At 37.5% G+C, this 17771-nt stretch overlaps 3 protein-coding genes across 3 annotated transcripts; 2 read left to right on the top strand and 1 right to left on the bottom strand.

Annotated features, from left to right (window-relative positions):
• Positions 3786 to 8342, top strand: LOC109710985 (protein bem46). The gene is made up of 8 exons (XM_020233835.1): positions 3786 to 4188; positions 5543 to 5578; positions 5704 to 5782; positions 5924 to 5978; positions 6085 to 6201; positions 6431 to 6595; positions 7259 to 7525; positions 7866 to 8342. The coding sequence occupies exons 1-7, from the start codon at positions 3951 to 3953 to the stop codon at positions 7520 to 7522; spliced, it is 954 nt and encodes a 317-aa protein (XP_020089424.1). The 5' UTR covers positions 3786 to 3950; the 3' UTR covers positions 7523 to 7525; positions 7866 to 8342.
• LOC109710979 (PHD finger protein ALFIN-LIKE 9-like) lies at positions 9242 to 12801 on the top strand. Its single transcript, XM_020233822.1, has 5 exons — positions 9242 to 9521; positions 9653 to 9685; positions 11065 to 11293; positions 11842 to 11965; positions 12286 to 12801. Exons 1-5 carry the CDS (start codon positions 9431 to 9433, stop codon positions 12559 to 12561), a joined length of 753 nt encoding a protein of 250 aa, XP_020089411.1. The 5' UTR covers positions 9242 to 9430; the 3' UTR covers positions 12562 to 12801.
• LOC109710972 (protein BIG GRAIN 1-like) lies at positions 15317 to 17143 on the bottom strand. Its single transcript, XM_020233810.1, has 2 exons — positions 15550 to 17143; positions 15317 to 15494 (listed from the first exon to the last, which is right to left on the bottom strand). The coding sequence occupies exons 1-2, from the start codon at positions 16378 to 16380 to the stop codon at positions 15333 to 15335; spliced, it is 993 nt and encodes a 330-aa protein (XP_020089399.1). The 5' UTR covers positions 16381 to 17143; the 3' UTR covers positions 15317 to 15332.

Here is a 17771-nt window from a genome sequence, read left to right as displayed (position 1 = left end):
GAGACTAATATGAAATTTTTTGGACCGATCGTCCCTAGAGCAAGTGGCGAAGGGCTTGGTGGTTGGTACCGGAGATCCCAAGTTCGCATCCTAGTTGATTCACATTTCCAACTAAGTTTATTTCTTAATGAAATAAACGAAGCGGGTAGCGTTCTACCTATCTCTCAAAATAAAAAAGAAATTTTTTGAGCTGATTTTTTTACTGAAAAATTAAGATTTCGTTTGGGATTACGAGAAGATTGCGTTACATGCGGTAAGAAAGTGTACGTAATATTACGTTCCGTATATTGTGATGAGTTGATTATGATATATTTTTTATGGTTCCATCGGATAATGCATAAGCACATTTCTGTATGCTTTTTTTTCTAACTTTATTTCATCTAACAGCGTCAGATAGGCTTCAATAACAAACTAAGCCTAAACCAACAAGTTGGACCGTATTAAGATTTTACAAAAATGGGAAAAAGATAAGGGGGTAAATAACTAGAATGTTCCATAATTTTGTAATCTAGGCTCTAGCTACTAAGTTTGGTAAGCATCAGCAAATCATCGTATTGTCCTGTTGTACACTAAGCATGAATCTAATAGTAGCATAGTACATAAGTGTCTCCACAGTGGGGCACATCATTTTGATTGATTGAAATAATAATTAAGTATCAGAACCACCCAATCTAATTTTTATTATAGGTAATTTAACTTAGGATAATGTTATCTTTACATTTATATATATGGATATAAATTTTTTATTTTGATCTTTCGAATAATGATATTTATTTACTAATTTTATTTAAAATATTTATTAAATATGTGAGAAAAAATTTTTAAATTCTGAATAGGGTACAATATTTTGATTGATTGCAATAATAATAATTTCTCAATAATTGACCCAACCTAATATGTCATCCCATCCAATTTCTTAGCCTTACTTGACTTTTAGAGGACCTCTACTTGTACATACATCTATATAAAAACATAAATTTTTGCATCATAATCTTTTTAATGCTCCTATTTACTCACTAGTTTTATAATTTTTTTAAAATACTAAAAATTGAAACAAAGTTTTTAAACCCCATCCAGGGTACAATATTTTGATTGAATAAATAATAATTAAGGATTATAATTGATCCAAGCTAATTTGTCATCCCATCCTATTTCTTAATCTGCCTCGACTTAGGCTTCGTTTGGAATTACGGAAAAATTGTATTACGTACGGTAAGAAAGTGCGATTGAAAAATATCCTATTTATTTCCGTATGTAATATTCCGCATATTGCGATTAGTCAATTATAATATATTTTCTACGGTTCCATCGGAGAACGTAGAAACATATTCCTATGTGCTTTTTCTCTAATTCTATTTTATCTAACAGCGTCGTATAGACCTCAATACCAAACTAAGCCTTATTATAGAGAAATGCTACACGTACACCTAGAGAAATGATATAAATTTTACACTTTATCCTTTTGAATGTTATATTTACTCACTAATTTTATCAAATTCATTTTTTACTGTCATGTGATATAACTCATTTCATTTTGCCTTCTTATGATTTAGCTCGTTTTTATTTTGCCATTCTATAGTCTAAAAAGTTTCACTTTGCTCTCTTTTGATTTATCGTATTTTTTATTTTGCCACCATATAATTTTTTTCTTAAAAAATTCACTTTGTGACCCTATTTCATAAAGTTTTTTGGTAAGATAAAAATCTAAACAACAAAAAAGCAAAGTGAGACTTTTTAAACTATAAAATGACAACGAAAAAATAAACTAAATTATAGAAGAGCAATTTGAACTTTACTTTTTTTTAATACTAAAATCTTAAAATAAAATAAAATAAAATAAAACCCTGAATGGTGGAATGTAAAATTTATGCTCCGTAATCTTAAAACAATTTAGTTTTCAAACTTTAATTTATTTTAATCTATGACTCGAGGGTTTTAGATTTTTGTAATCAAATTTCATAATGTAATTTTATGGATAGAATAATGATTTGTAATTGGTGTGATAATAATGTGATATTTTAATTATTCTTACATGATCAACTATATAATTGCTATATTGCCGTCATATTAATAACACGTTATTATTTAACAAACTAAATTATAGTGAAATTTAATTATTAATAATTCAAAAAAATTAAACCAGAAGCTACAAATTAAATTTCGAAGATCAAAATATCATGCCCCTATAGTTCGAGGATTAACAATGAAATTTAGTGATTAAACATCATGACCAAACTAGGATTGAGGATCAAATTGGAAATCCATTTAAAGATTATTCGGGTCCACATCTTTCGAAACAAATCCGACCCAATTTGAAAAATAATACAAAACCGACCCAAACCTGACCTGATCTGATTCGCCCAAGGAATTCGGGTCAAGATGGCACCGAACGCAAACCGCATCAGTTGGTCCCAGAAGATGAAAGAAAAATGGGGTTAAAATTGTATGAAGATCCCTTCAACAATATGTTATTGAAGATGGATACCTCAAATTCTTTTTTTTTTTTAATTAAAGATTCCTCAACTTCTAATTCTTTTGATTTAAATTTTTACACTTAATTAAATGAAACCCTCAAGTTCTTTTATTTTTATTAAAAATTTCTCAACTTCTAATTCTTTTGATTTAAATTTTTACACTTAATTAAATGAAACCCTCAAGTTCTTTTATTTTTATTAAAAATTTCTCAACTTCTAATTCTTTTGATTTAAATTTTTATACTTAACTAAGTGGAAAATGTTGTCAAAATTTTATAACTCTATTAGTTAAGAAATATTAATAGTGAGGCCATATTTTCCATGGGTCAACAATTCTAGAGTAGGGCTCCATCTTCTCAAGGAATCACTTATTCTAGAACTAGTCTAATTCTAGAATGCTTAAGGGCCTAATCACCATCCAAAATGCTATATCTGGAGAAATATTCCAAATTCTATGAATATTCTAAATTCTAGGGTGTTACATTCTTATCTTTTTAAATCATGACGTTTTCATCAGACTCTAATATATTCATAAATACTAGGTGATGTAAGACTTGTCTTGCTAGTCTTTTCAGACCTTTTGGGGAGCCGCGCTCCACACACAATAGTCGTCAGCCGAAGAGTTGCATTCTGCCTGCTATATAACTCTAACTCAGTGGAGATTCATTTTATATTTTCGGCTGATGATTAGTTTTGATATGTAAAACTCGTCTTAGCCAATCTTGTGGGGAGTCGCGCTCTCTCTAGTCGCAATGTTGTAGAGAGCCGCACTCTATCCACAATGATTGTTAGTCGGGAAGCCACGTTTTACCTGTTGTATAATCTTAACTGAGCCAAGACTTATCTCATACTTTTGGTTAGTAATTTGCCATGATACTAACTCTCACTTTTCAGAAAGCTATCCATCCTATAACTATTATAGCTCTAGCACGAATAATCTTCTTAATTTTTTAGAATTAGCCATAACTTAAAATACTATAACCGGATTAAGATATTTAATTAGTTTTATTATATTATATATATAGAATTATTTCAAATTTTAGAATATTAAATTTTTATTAAATTTTATTTGTTAAAAATAATTAAAGTCATTTTCTTAAGTGAAATCATCAATAAATTAGATAAAATCTCTACACTTTTTTACTAAAATAATTTAATTTTAAAAAGTAAAAAGTCGAGGGTTCTCAATCAGAAAAAAAAAAAAAAAAAGAAAAAAAGTGGAATTGGGGATTCTGTATACATGTTAACCTCACAAAGGGGAAATAGAAATACCATTGGTAAATATAAAGGCGGAGTACCGTACCCACCCTAATACCATTCCACCCCCGCCCCGCACGTGTGCGCGGCGGTGATCCGATCCACCTCTCCTCTCCTCAGTCCTCTCCCCTCCCCTCCCCTCTTCTCCCTCGAAACCCCCGCTCCCCGATCCGTCCCCCACCACCTGTTCGACAAAACTCCCCAACGACGGAGGGGGGGATGGCGTCGTGGCTGAAGGCGTTGGCTTACGGCGCGGGGGGGATCGTGGTGGCGGGCATGGCGGCGCTCGTGGCGCTGCAGGAGCGGCTCGTGTACGTCCCCGTCCTCCCGGGGCTCGCGCGATCCTACGCCATCACCCCCGCCCGCCTCCGCCTCCACTACGACGACGTGTGGCTCCGCTCCTCCGATGGCGTCCGCCTCCACTCCTGGTTCATCAAGCACTCCCCGCACTGCCGAGGTGCGCCCCGCTCCCCCTCCCCCTCTCGATCTTAGGATTTCAGTTAGGGTTTCTGTTTTTAAGGTCCTCGGATCTCGCCCTTAAGGTTGGATATCATGTTTTATGTGATCTGGTCTGTGGGAGATCTGAATTTAGGATTTGCCGATAGGATTTAATTTTACAATTTGATAGGAATCTGTTGTTTTTACTGCAATTTTGGTGTTTGTGCTCGGAGTTTAATCCAGGTTTTAGTTTAGTCTATGATTTTTCATGCGTATGCCGAAATTATGCTTAGAAAAATGCTATTTTTAGCTTTTAGAATATGGTGATGTGTGGGTAAACTTGATGGGCACTGTAGCATTCTTAAGATCCGAAACATAGGCAGGATATGGTAACTGTTTAACGGACTGTTTGGCCATGCTGTAGGATGTAGGATGCAGCGCCGTTTGAGTAGTGCTTCTGAAGCACTATATTAAAATCCTCTGATAACTTTACTCTACAGTAGAAGTTCAAATATAAGCTTTTGCTTTTTGGACTTCGAGAATTTTTATTCCAACCTCCTATCACAGTAAAAGCTTGAAACTTTCTGTTTTCGAGCACTTTACCGGAAGTGGCACTGAGGGCCTCTTTCCGCTTGCCGTGCGGCATAGTGCTGTTTGATAAATTATTGTTTGAATAGTGCAATTATGGGAAGTACAATGTAAAAATTCATCAGTTGTCGCAAATTGTAGAAGCTTTAAATTGGAGCGTTTACTTTGGGATTCAAGATCTGATTTCAGCTTCCTGGTGCTGAAGCATTATTTCTTTCTGTTTGTGAAAGACTGTTTTAAGATGTGGCTTAAGCCGAAAGAAGAGTAGAATCATGGACAATCAGGTATCAAGTAAGGAATTTACTTGGCAATAGATGACTTCAACAAGTAATATGTTGTCATTCTACCTCTATCATCCTGCATGAAACATTCTCCTCCTTTCACTGACGATTCCCTCATAGTTTATGAGATCACTCGATTTGTTTTGCATAGCGCCTGCATCTTTATTATCCTTCTAGGGCCACCTTTACTCTACAATGCTCGTTCCCTTTGTCACCATGTCACCCACTTTGACATTATGTTGCTACTCCATAATAAATTTGTCAATAGTACATTCTCATTGCACTACAGACTGTTATATCTTTGTCTACGAAAATGAACACAAGCATAACAGTTGGACAGCGTTTTACAGGATGGCAGTTATGGAAGTCAGTGTTTCCATAACTACTTCCACATGCTTCTGATTATTTTGTATTTATAAATCTTTTTTTCTCTTTTTTTCTCTTCGTGCATTAGAAGTTCTGCCTGTTGTCTGTTTGAATAAACTAAGCTGCTTGTAACTGCAGGTCCGACTATTCTTTTCTTCCAAGAAAATGCTGGAAGTATCCTGAGATGTTGCTTCTCTGGAGGCTTTGAATTGTTGAAAGTTTTTGGTTTATTGGATACACTTTTTATTTGGTTTTGTTTGATAAACCTTCTGTTGAAAAACCTTTACCCACCTATCTAGATATTGCTCACCGACTGGAGTTTGTCCGCTTAATGATGCAGAGGCTACAATGCAATGTGTTCATGCTTTCCTACAGAGGGTATTCTCCCCCCACGAAGCTACAAATACCCTTATTCTTGTTTCTGCATTAATTTTTGGTTGTTATGCTTGACTTTTAATTTCTATGCTTGACTTTTAATTTCAAATATAACATCGCAAAACTGCCTACATTTAAAAATAGGTATGGTGAAAGTGATGGTTATCCATCTCAGCATGGCATTATAAAGGATGCGCAGGTTTGCTTGTACTGCTTAGTTTTGTGTTTTTTTTCTTTGAGCTTGTCTCGCTTTTACTTATTGTTGCCATTTACTTACTCATATTTGGTTTTCTCTTCTTGACTAGGCAGCACTAGATCATTTAACTCAGAGAAATGATATCGACACGTCTAGAATAGTTGTTTTTGGGAGATCTTTAGGAGGTGCAGTTGGAACAGTACTTGCAAAAAATAATCCCGACAAGGTACTTCTTTACGACCCAGCTTTTCATTTCGCCCCCTACTTTTGCAACCTATGAGACTGCTAAACATCATCTTTATAACTGGTGTGGATCATGGTATTGGTACTTTGACTGTTTCCCATCCCTACACCGTCCCTTTCTTTTCTGCTGTTTATTCTGTAGATTTTGGAACTTCTATATCAATTATGTGTTGAGGCCTTTCCTCCTGATTGGTAATCTTTGTGTGCTACAGGTGTCTGCTCTCATTCTGGAGAATACGTTCACATCGATATTGGATATGGCAGGTATTATGCTGCCCTTCCTAAAATGGTTTATAGGTGGCAGTGCCTCAAAGGGTCCAAAGGTTCTTAATTGTCTTGTTCGCTCTCCATGGAGTACGATTGATGCCATTGGGGAGGTAAGCCAACAGCCCTACTGAAAGGACATCTATGCCTCTGTTTTTGTTCTGGTCTCGATTTTTTCGGTTGTTGCTGCTTCTGCTATTGTTATTTGATTCATTTAGTCTTGTGAGTATTTCAGAATTAAATAACATTTTCCTATATGAAGAAAGGCTTGCAGCTCTTCTGATTTTGCAGAAATAGCCATCTTTCTGGGTCAAATGCCCTTAGACACACACAACCATGCACACACGCACACACAAATAAAAAGAAGAGGAAAGAATCTTGTGCATTTGTGTAATAGGTAAAACTCGCACACCAATGGAATGCAAACTAATGGTCATTTACGAGCCAGTGAAGAGAATTCTTTCTTCTTTTTTTTTTCATTTAGACGACTTAAAAGAGTCCATTTTTGGCAAATTGATCAGATGAAAAATCATTCTGGAGTTGCATGGTCTTTTAGTTTTTGTTGCCTAGAAGTTTTTTAGCTTCAAGAGATTTTTCGATATGGTGGAAACTTCCAGTCATGAGGTGCCCAGGGCTCTTTTTGAAGATCCATTTATTTCCATTGAATGAGTTTTCATTTTTTTTGCAAATTGTGATTCTTTTTAAAGCTATTTCATGCTCACTCTTATCTATAGCTCTACCTATGTTGAATCTGTCATACTTGATCTATTGCACAGGTGAAGCAGCCGATCCTCTTCATATCTGGTTTGCAAGATGAGTTGGTTCCCCCCTCACACATGCGGGTGCTATATGAAAAAGCCATACAGCATAACAATAATTGCTTGTTTATTGATTTTCCTTCTGGTATGCATATGGACACGTGGATCTCTGGAGGGGACCGTTATTGGAGAGTGCTACAGTTGTTTCTGGATCAATACGTTCCAGAGAGACAGAGAGGTGACTTGAATTGCAAAGCTGACTCCGGTGATGACGGTAATTAGACGGTAATTCTCTACTAGTTCTTTCGAATCTTGGTTTACACGTCTTGTGAGAGTGCGATCTGATATTTGATTGCATGATAAAGTTTAATTTGTTGATTTAATTTTTGAAGTCCCGAACAGATTAATTGGCATATGTTGGAAAAGAAAAGCAACAAAAATGCCTTCCTCTAATGGATTCTGTTTCATACACACTACTCAGAATAAAGATGGGGAAACGTAATATGTTTCTGGCATAACCTCCTCTTTGCTAGCCAATGAGAGATATAGATTATTACGCAAGTGAGCATTAACGCTCGGTGTTTTCTTCTGTCTATATTTCTGACAAGTTTGTTGCCTTTTCTAGGTCCTTCGGCATGATGAGATAGCTCTATACAAAAGCAAAATTTCCCATTTTAGGCACATATCTTTACATGGTGCTACAGCTATTTAATTTATCTATCGGAGCGGAACCCGTTATCTATGTGTGGTTCATTCAGGCAAAATGTTCTACTCTTCTGCACATTGATGTTTTTATAAGATGCCGAAGTTTTGTGTTTTCCTGCATATCTCTCCACCGGCACCATACTGACAAATTTTTAAATTTTGACCTACGGTAAGAGCAGAAGATCCACCGCCTGAGAGATGGTTTCTTTGAAACTGCAATTTAAACTGGACACTTAAGTATTTTTATATGTTGTTTTTCATTTTTGTAGCATAAGGCCTTGTTCTTGCTGGTTTTGCATTTGGTGTAACTTGTAAAGATATCAAAATAGTTTAACTTGTGTGAAATAATTCGCTTGCTAGCTTCTGTTGATGTGTGATGCTTGGATACATTTCCTCATATTCCTCTCTTGTGTTTTTAATTATGAATTATGATGCGTTTTTAGTTATGATTTATGAATGATGTGTTGATCCTTGTTCTTTGTTGGGTGATGCTTTTGAATAGTCTGTAATTTACCTTCTTTTTCTAAATTTTTGAGTGATATTGTATTATTACTTATGGAGATCCCTCAAATGTAGGGCATTTTCGAAATATCCTTTTTTTGGGGGTGTAAATCAACATCATCCGCATATTTGTTTACTTAATTTTTGAGTGTTTTGTTTTGCTATTAAATATGATGTTTATTTTAGGTCAATGGATGATAGAGTTATTAATTTCCTTTCCAATTTGTCTAATACGACTAACTTAGGAAAGGACATTTAACTAATTGGCGTACGCAAAGGTAAAAATGTACGGAGGCCCTTTAACTATAGGTGATTTCGAAGTGGATCTTAACGCTTTTGTTTTTTTTTTTAAGCACGGTAACAATTCAGAAAGGAAAGTTGGGGCGGGGGCTAATTTGAAATTTTCATGCATGAGAGGGGGTATCCATACATTGTTACCCGTACGCAAATCACTTTTTCAAATTTTCGCCCCCATATGTAAGAGGTGCGTTACAACTGAATTAAAAAAACTCCTTTCCTGCTCCCGATGCACAGCTACCTCTTGGACCACCCGCTCACCAGCTGTCTATCTGATCTCACACTTCTCATCCAACCGTTCCAATATTTTAATAAAAGGAAAAGTCTAACTGTACTCGCGGTACACCGGTGCACCGGGCGTTACGAAAGCTGTAACACGTGGACGGCCCTGCTCCTTGATCAAATTAGATATCCAAAAAAACCCTAGCGACGGACTTGTCCGCAACTCTCCAATCCAATTTAATCCCCTCCTCTTCACGTCCGCCCCATTCCCCTCCCCTCTTTTTTCTCCAATCCGAGATACGTCAAATTCTATAAATAATAAATTAAAGGTAAATAATAATAGCAATAAAAACAATATTTTTATATCTCCCCGGGGCTTTTCCCTCCCTCGAACGCGCAAACCCTACTCTCCCCTCTCCTCTTCTCCTTCCCCCTCCTCTACCTCTCTCTCGCTTTTGCTCTTTAATGGAGGCTCCGTACAATCCGAGGTCGGTGGAGGAGGTGTTTCGGGACTTCAAGGGGCGGAGAGCCGGGATGATTAAGGCCCTAACCACCGGTGAACTCCGCTCTACCGATTCCATCTTTTTTTTCCCCTTTTTTTTCGTATTTTAAACGATAAAGATGCGATTTTTTTGCGATTTATTGGCTATTTGTGCGATTAGTGACTTCTTGTTTTGGTTCTCGCAGATGTGGAGGAATTTTTCCAACAGTGCGACCCTGGTGAGTTTGTTTTCTTTTTTCACCCTCCTTATTGACTTGTTTTTGGATGTGATTAGTTTTTGTTGTTGTTATTGCTGCTGTTATATGCAATTTTGGTAATTTTCAAGTGCTTTTATTTGGGCTTTTACTTTGTGTTAGTTGTATAACCCGAACTGGTTTTTACCATCCTTTTGGTAATTCATGTACTGTAAAGGACGAGCATGTTAATTTCCGTTACCATTGGATTAAGTTGGTTAATAATATGAATTATGTTGTTAAGAGTTTTAAGTTGTTGGTTTGACTTTAACAGTAACTTGTATTATTGTGATTTGTTTTTTTTGCATGTGGAGTAAAGTAGTCATATATCATCACTTTATTTCTTCTCGATATCTCTTTTACTTGTTAAATTCCAGAGAATTTTGCATTATTCTTTCACTTGTGGAGGGGATTTTGCATGAACAAAACCACTTGTTTTTGCAACATTGTGACCCTCGTTTTTTATTGGGAAATTTTGACTAATCTGAATAATTGTGGACCAGAATATAATTGCTGTCGGTGTCAGTTTACATAGCCAATTGTCCCCCAAAACAACAAACTATAATGAAAAGGATGAATTGCTCTCTCCCTATCAATATTTTTTTTCCTTTCAATCTTCTCGCCCTCTCTCTGTTGGTTGTTTATGTCACTTTTATCTATTTACACATCTCTTGGGATTTTCTTGTGACTCAGCTACGATTTGAAGTGAGAAAATGATGGTTCTATTTTGTGTGGAAGTCGTAAAAGTACGCGGTTTGATGCTGTCCGGTTAGAACAGTTCTTAATCAATTTGAATTTATATCAATGATTTACATATTTTCTCATACTTGCGGCAAGGGCCAAGATGTTACTTTAAAGCGACGATTTTATAAAAATAGTTGTTCGGTAGTTTTTCAGGTTTGGTGGTGATTAGTCTTTTGTTCTTTGTTGTTTGTTATTTCTGTCTTGTCTAATCTTATGTAATTTGCCGCTTAACTAGATTTCATAACCTTTACCTTCTTATTGTACTCTACTATAGCTCATTTTGGCTACTGCAATAGCAACGCTAGTTTGATGTACTATACTTTCTACAGTTTGTATAATATGACAACAAAAGATGGAACTTAAAAGCCGCAATTGTAAACCACCTTGGATTCTCCTCTTTTAGTTTCAGCATTTTGGAGCTTTTTCACTGAGGAACTGCATAACTTATTATTATGTATACCAAGTAGCGATGCTTAGACAATAGCCTTTTCTTGACCTATTCTAGGCGTCGATTACTAATTTATATGAAAATTATTGTTGGCATGTAAGTTTGTCGCTTCCTTGTTTTTACTCATCTAATTGATTTTTTTTTTTTTTTGTTTCTTTTCCCCAATCTGCAGAAAAGGAAAATTTATGCCTCTATGGGTATCCAAATGAACATTGGGAAGTCAATTTACCCGCAGAAGAGGTGCCTCCAGAGCTACCTGAGCCAGCATTGGGCATCAACTTTGCAAGAGATGGGATGCAAGAAAAGGATTGGTTATCTTTGGTTGCTGTGCACAGTGATGCATGGCTACTTTCTGTTGCATTTTATTTTGGCGCTAGATTTGGATTCGATAAAGCAGAAAGGTTATTAAAAGAATGAGTTGTAGAGATATTTGACTTCTTTCTTTTCTTTTTTTTTTTAATACCTTTTCTTTTGGTATCAATTTCCTCTTGTGCACTTATGTTTGCTGACAAGTATGACTGTGGAAATTTAAAAGCATGTTTGCCTAATTTATTTGTGAATATGAAATATAATTTACATGTTTTGAGTGAATGGTTGTTTGTTAGCCTAGTAAATAATTTAGAATTCTTACTTGCCGAGCCTTTTTCATGTAAGTTTAATGCACTCGAGTATAGTCTAGAAATAAAAAACTGTTGCTGTTTGGAGATTGGCTTGTCGATTATTGCATTTCTTCTGTTTTTGTTTCACTCTTATATCCTATGGAAACCAGCATTAATATGTGAAGGCAAGAACATATTTGATCGGAAAGAATGTGTAATATGTCCCCATGGAAACAAGAGTCACAGTTTTGCATCATCTTGATTCCTGAAAATAGAGTAATTCTAGATTCTGCTTCTCTTTTTCTAATGCAATCTTTTTGGAGAAGTTTTAATTGGATTGGCAAATGCAGGAAGCGCCTGTTTGGCATGATAAATGATCTACCAACGATATATGAGGTAGTGAGCGGAAAGAACAAGGTCAAGACGCCAAGTACTAATCACAGCAACAGCAAATCCAAGTCAAGCTCTAAAATGGTATGTTAATATACTCGCATACCTTTTTGAAAGAAAGATATTACGGTCTTTAGATGGTACAAGCCATTTTCAGCGAAAGCTTCTACATTTATCAAATTGTTTTGGTGTCCTTTCATTTTCACTTCACCTTTAGGTGACGAGTAGTTATCAATGAACGAAAGCGTTGATCAGACGAGTAGGAGATCCATTGTTAGTTTTGTCATGACTATGTCTTTCTCTTTGTTGTTTACTGGGAGATGGAAAAGTTATATTCCGCTGCTTTCTCTGTTGCTTGTATTTTATGGTGTTCTCCTTCTGATATTTGTGATGATAAAAAACAGAGGGCACCGGAGGCTCAGGCGAAGCACACAGACGTGCGGACGAAGGAAGAAGACGAAGGACTCGGGGACGAAGAGGAAGAGGAAGAGGAGCACGGGGAGACGCTGTGCGGGGCCTGTGGGGAGAACTACGCGTCGGACGAGTTCTGGATCTGCTGCGACATCTGTGAGAGGTGGTTCCACGGCAAGTGCGTCAAGATCACGCCGGCCAAAGCCGAGCACATCAAGCAGTATAAGTGCCCATCATGCAGCAGCAATAAAAGAGCACGTCCCTCGTGAAAATAAAATGGTTATCGAAGTAGATATTCTCTCATTTTAGATGCCTAGGCTTAGTTGAGGATGTCTGGGCCTGTATTCTGACATATGTAAGAAATCTGTTGTCGCCATTGTTATGATATCCTTGATGCCTGAAACTTCTACGGTTAGTCTGTAGACTCGGTTACTTTTAGTTGAGGTGATGTTAATTTACTTGGTTGTAGATTTATGTTTCTCATGAGTGCTTATCTTCCAAAATCATTATTTGCCCGCAGTTGTGAAGTTTGATCTGGTTGAGTTACTGGCTATGATGGTGTTTTTTTTATATGAGATTTGGAGCTATAAAGTTGAATATGATTACTCGAAATCTGATAAATTGTTCAGCATTCATCAGGGTAGGAATGCACTACAGATGTTTTCTTGTAAGAAAAGAGAGCTCACTTTCAACAACACTTGCTGCAGATAGAAAACATTATGTCATGCTACAATTTGAAGCAATTGCTTTACAGAAGCACATCCTGTTTTTCCTCTTCCTTGACAAACAAAATAACCTGAACTAAAGCACCATGAAGAAGCATCAGCTGATTCCATTACCATGCGCATCCTTCTTGTCCAGTTAAGTTCAGGGAGTTGTTTATTAGCAACTTTTCGCTTCTTAACACACAAAAAACCAAAAGAAAAAAAAAAAAGAAGAAAAAAAAAAAAGGTAGTGAGGTTATAGGCATCATAGCAGTTACCATGTGAAATAATAGGGTGAAGAGATGTCAAGTCCTAAATGCGTTGATTAAACACTTTTGCTCCATCATTACAACTTTTTAAACATTTGGTTACCAATAACCAAATATTTTGATACATTATTGCATGAACCCACTTTACCAACCCTATGCTGATGATAGAGATCAAACCTTTCCATGTGAAGGGACCATTAATTTTTCCTTTTCCTACAGCTCCTAAGAAACTTGTGAAGAAGCCCTTTTAAGTAAATAAAACAGGTAAAGAGTAGATATTAAGATGTGCAGAGAACATAATCTACTAATTTCCTGTAGTTGTGGTCCATCTAGTTACACATTAATGATCTGCGCAACTTATGTTCAAATCTACTGAACGGTAACACTATTAAAATATAAGATAGTAAAAAACCAATGCATACGGAGAGTGGAGAGAAATGGTTGTACTATTTCATCGGCTCTTGTATCGCGGTGAAGTACTACTGAAATTAAAATTTTACGAAGATTGGTTAATGTAGTGTTTGGCCACAAACGATCCACAGTTAAGATAAGATTCTAAAAAAGCTAGCATTAAGTAATTGCACTGTGGGTATTAAAATATACAAGTTAAATTAACAGAGGACGAACTACTACCATATCCACATTTTTGTTAGATTCTGGTCCACAGCAAACTAGATTGGATGAATCATCATTTTGTCAATGGAAAATTCTGTAGTAGAAGTTACAACTAAGTCGAATTGATATAATACATTCATTAGCAATCACAATAAATCAATTTTGCCCCCACAACTCATGCAGTAGTGATTCTCCTAATCACTAATTAAAATTAGAAATAGCTTACGCTACTCACTCTTACAAAGAGAGTACAATGCATGCATCAGATCTGTAAATTACAAAACTATACAAGTATACAACGCACAAAACATTGCTGCGTAAAGTTAAATTGCTTTTTAATATATAGACATAGTAATAAGTTTTGAAAGAATAATTCTTATATAATACAGGGTCCATCTACCTCATGTTAGGGGGCCGTCTAGACTAACAAATCTTTAGATCGAACGTAACTCAATTACAGTGGTATTTAAGTTTTTCTAAAGTGTGAATTTTTTTTGGTTGGAGTTTGAAAGTTGAATTCAATTATTTTTTTATTTTATTTTGATATAATTTATGCTGAGAAAATTAGTTTTTTAAGTTTTATTATTTATTTTAATATAAATAAGTGGATCTCATTACTTTCCGAATATAATAATAAACTTATCCTATAAAATACAACCTAATAAATAATTAAAATTGTTATTATTATTTGGAAATAATGTTAACCCATTGTAAAAAAAAAGAGCAACTCTAACCTATTTTAAAAGAAGTAGAGTTAGCTTTTAATATTTAATAAATTTTTTTAAAAAAGTTAAGCTTAGTAGAACTTGAATTTGATACTTAAAAAAAAAAAAAGTCAAAAGTAAATAAAATAGAGATCTAATATAACTTGAATTATATTATTTTTTTAACTTACAACAAGATAAATATCGAAAGTAATAAAATTTGAGTTTCATTTCTTTACTTAAACCAAACCAAACAACCTCTAAGGTATGGTATTTGGAAGCTGATTGTAGAATTGCTTCTTTTTCAAGTTTAGAAGACAAATTTTCTCTTTAGAAAAAAAAAAATAGTGAAAAATAATTAAGACCACGCTTGTCATTATCACTTTATTTTGTGATTTGCATTAATACTTTGTTTTAAGTTGGTTATTAATATATTTGACACCATTACTGTATTAACTCAAAATTTAAAAAAACAAATTGTGATTCCATACAAAAATTAAACAATGCAGCTAAAATACAAATTAAACTAAAACTAAAGTTACCATCCACTTTTTATTACGAACTTAAACCAAACCAAGCCAAACCAGTAATTTACAAATAAAAGAGAGATTAACAAGTATTAAGTCACCCATCAAAACTACTAAACTTTTTTTTTTTTTTAACCTTCCCAATTTTTCCATTTGATTTCGCCAGTTTTAACCCAAATCCTCCAATTTTCTCTTTTTTTAAAAAAAAAATTATTAAATTATTATAAAATGAGACCGTGGCGGGCGAAGGCGCGATTCGTACCGCGCCTCGTGGTCGTGGTCTCGTACACAGGGAGCTCGTCCCCAAACCCTCCTCCTCCTCCTCCTCCTCCAATGGCGGTTAGGGTTTCCAACTCGAAGAGATCCGAGCTCGCGTCGCTCCCCCTTCGACAAGGCCTCCAAGAAGCTCCAATCCATGAAGTCCCCCTCCTCCGCAACCCTTCGATCCTCTTCCTCCTCCTCAAACCCTCGGAGGAGCCCCTCCACCCTCCTCGCCTCCGCCGCCGCACGATCCCCGTCGTGCACCCGGCGATGTCCACAGGTACGCCGATCCTCGCCCGCGGCCGCGCTCGCCGCGTGGAACCTCACCGATCTCTTCCCCGCTCCCTCCTCCCCACGCGGCGGCGGGGCGCGGGGACGAGGGCGATCCCTCGTCGACGGCGTCCTGCTGAGGCACGACCGCGGCTGCGGCGGAGGCGGCGCCGCCGCCGCCGCTGCCGCCTTCGGCCTACGCGGGCTCCGCGCCGCGGCGGCGAAGAGGGAGGCGACGAAGCTCGCGATCCTCGCCCCGGGCGACGCCGGGGGCTTGGCCGAGCGGCGCGGGGACCGGATTGGCGGCGCCGGGGCCTGTTCGGGCCGGACCCCAGTCCGGATCGGCCTGAGCCGGGCCGAGCCGGGCCCCGACTCGGCCTCGGAGGACGAGAACCCGCCGTAGCTGGAGCACTCGGAGGAGCTCGACGTCGAGGGCCCCGGCTTGAGCCGCGTCCCCGCCCCGTCGCTCGCCTCCGCGCCGCTCCCGTAGCTCCCGCTCTTCTTCTGAGCGGCGACGGGAACCGGCCGGTGCGTTGCTGCGCCGCCGCCGCCGCCGCCGCCGCGATGCTTCTCCCCTCTTCCATCGCTCTCGTCGATGGAGCGGTAGATCGCGTCGAGTAGCGTCGACGAGAACGAAGGGTTGTCGCAACCGTAGCCGCTACCGCTACCGTTACCGTTACCGTTACCGTAACGGTGCCCGTTACGCCGTTGCAACTGCGGCTTCCCCCACCCCTCCATTTTCCACCCCTATTTTTTTTTCTTTTAAAACGAGCTCAGGAAACACTCAAGTAACAATTCTCTCTCTCTCTCTCTCTCTCTCTCTCTCTCTCTCTCTCTCTCTCGTTCTCAATATCTCACCATTAACGTTTTCCTTTTCGTTTTCTCTTTGCAACAGAGGAAGCGAAAGAGAGGAACGAAGTGGTTTGAAATAGGCTCGGGGATTTTGCTCTCTTTTTCTTTTGGGGCGCTTTTACAAATGCAGGAAACGTCGCTGACGTGGCACTCCCCCCTTGCGCTGCTGCTTTTCCCTCCTCTTCCTCCTTCTCCTTTATTATTATTATTATTATTATTATATTATTATTATTACTACATAAGGTGTGGGGTGTGTGTGTGTGTGTGGGGCCCAGGAGGGAAGGGGAAGGGGAAGGGCCGAGGGGAAGGGGGAAGGGGGAATGGGGAGGAGCAGCAGATGCTATTCTTCTCGCCCGATCGATTCCTGCCCCCTCGGGCGTGCGGCTGACGGGGATTTGTCGAGAGGCGGAGTTGGAAGACTGTGGCATGAGGAGAAAAAAAGAGGAGGAGACTCCTATGATGAGTCCTATGATGTCGCGCGCGGCCGAGCTATATTTTATAGCCTCCGCTTTCCACCGCAACTCACAAACACGGGTACGTATCCTTTTCCCCCCGCTTTAACTCTTAATCGCTTTCTTACTTGCTTTATTGCTCTTTTCTAAATCTAAACCAATCCATATTATCTGTAAGTTTTTGTTTTTTTTTTTTATTTCCTTAAGGGCTTTTAAAATATTATTATTGATTTTATAGGTTATTAACAATACTTAAACAATATAACCAGCTATAAAATCGGACAAGAGGGATTAATAAGTCCGTGGTTCAAATGCGAGTCGAATTCACGGAGTCACGGTTGAACCATTTTTATATTTTTCTTTACTTATATAGAATTTATTTCTATTTTAACATTAGTTACCACGTAATATTTTTAGTAGACAAATTTGCGACCTAACTGAACGAGTCAATTGGCCCGATAATAATGAAGAAAGGAGTAGTAGAAGAATAATGTGGAACTAAGAAGAGTAACTTAAGAAAAATATGTTTATAAATATTAAAATTAATAAAAAATATAAATAGATTAATATGAAATACTGAAAATTAAGAAGAATAAATAAATTCACTTATATTTATGGCCAAAACGATGTACGAGTCTCGTATGAAGAGAAAGAAACGGGTTGATATGAGCGGAGAGTGCTCGTGACTCAAGGGCGTACGACGTCCACCGATAAAAGGACATGCTAGTTACTATTTACGCACATACATTTTTCATCATTAAATTAGGAAATAAAGCAAACGTACTTGAAGGAGAGAGGCACGGGAGAAAATTTCCATTTAGGTAA

This window comes from Ananas comosus, linkage group 1 (assembly GCF_001540865.1).
Source record: "Ananas comosus cultivar F153 linkage group 1, ASM154086v1, whole genome shotgun sequence".
Classification (NCBI taxonomy): Eukaryota; Viridiplantae; Streptophyta; class Magnoliopsida; order Poales; family Bromeliaceae; genus Ananas; species Ananas comosus.
Note: the sequence above shows the minus strand (reverse complement) of the source record. Positions and strands in the feature narration are given on the sequence as shown.

Excerpts from the sequence above, each read along its gene's own strand:
- LOC109710972 (XM_020233810.1), bottom strand. The coding sequence starts at position 16,380 with ATGGAGGGGTGGGGGAAGCCGCAGTTGCAACGGCGTAACGGGCACCGT. Across the intron at positions 15,495-15,549 it reads AGGAGGAAGAGGATCGAAGG|GGGAGCGACGCGAGCTCGGA; the intron begins GTTGCGGAGGAG and ends CCTTGTCGAAGG.
- LOC109710985 (XM_020233835.1), top strand. The coding sequence starts at position 3,951 with ATGGCGTCGTGGCTGAAGGCGTTGGCTTACGGCGCGGGGGGGATCGTG. Across the intron at positions 5,783-5,923 it reads TTCATGCTTTCCTACAGAGG|GTATGGTGAAAGTGATGGTT; the intron begins GTATTCTCCCCC and ends ATTTAAAAATAG. Across the intron at positions 5,979-6,084 it reads GCATTATAAAGGATGCGCAG|GCAGCACTAGATCATTTAAC; the intron begins GTTTGCTTGTAC and ends CTTCTTGACTAG.
- LOC109710979 (XM_020233822.1), top strand. The coding sequence starts at position 9,431 with ATGGAGGCTCCGTACAATCCGAGGTCGGTGGAGGAGGTGTTTCGGGAC. Across the intron at positions 9,686-11,064 it reads TTTCCAACAGTGCGACCCTG|AAAAGGAAAATTTATGCCTC; the intron begins GTGAGTTTGTTT and ends CCCAATCTGCAG. Across the intron at positions 11,966-12,285 it reads CCAAGTCAAGCTCTAAAATG|AGGGCACCGGAGGCTCAGGC; the intron begins GTATGTTAATAT and ends GATAAAAAACAG.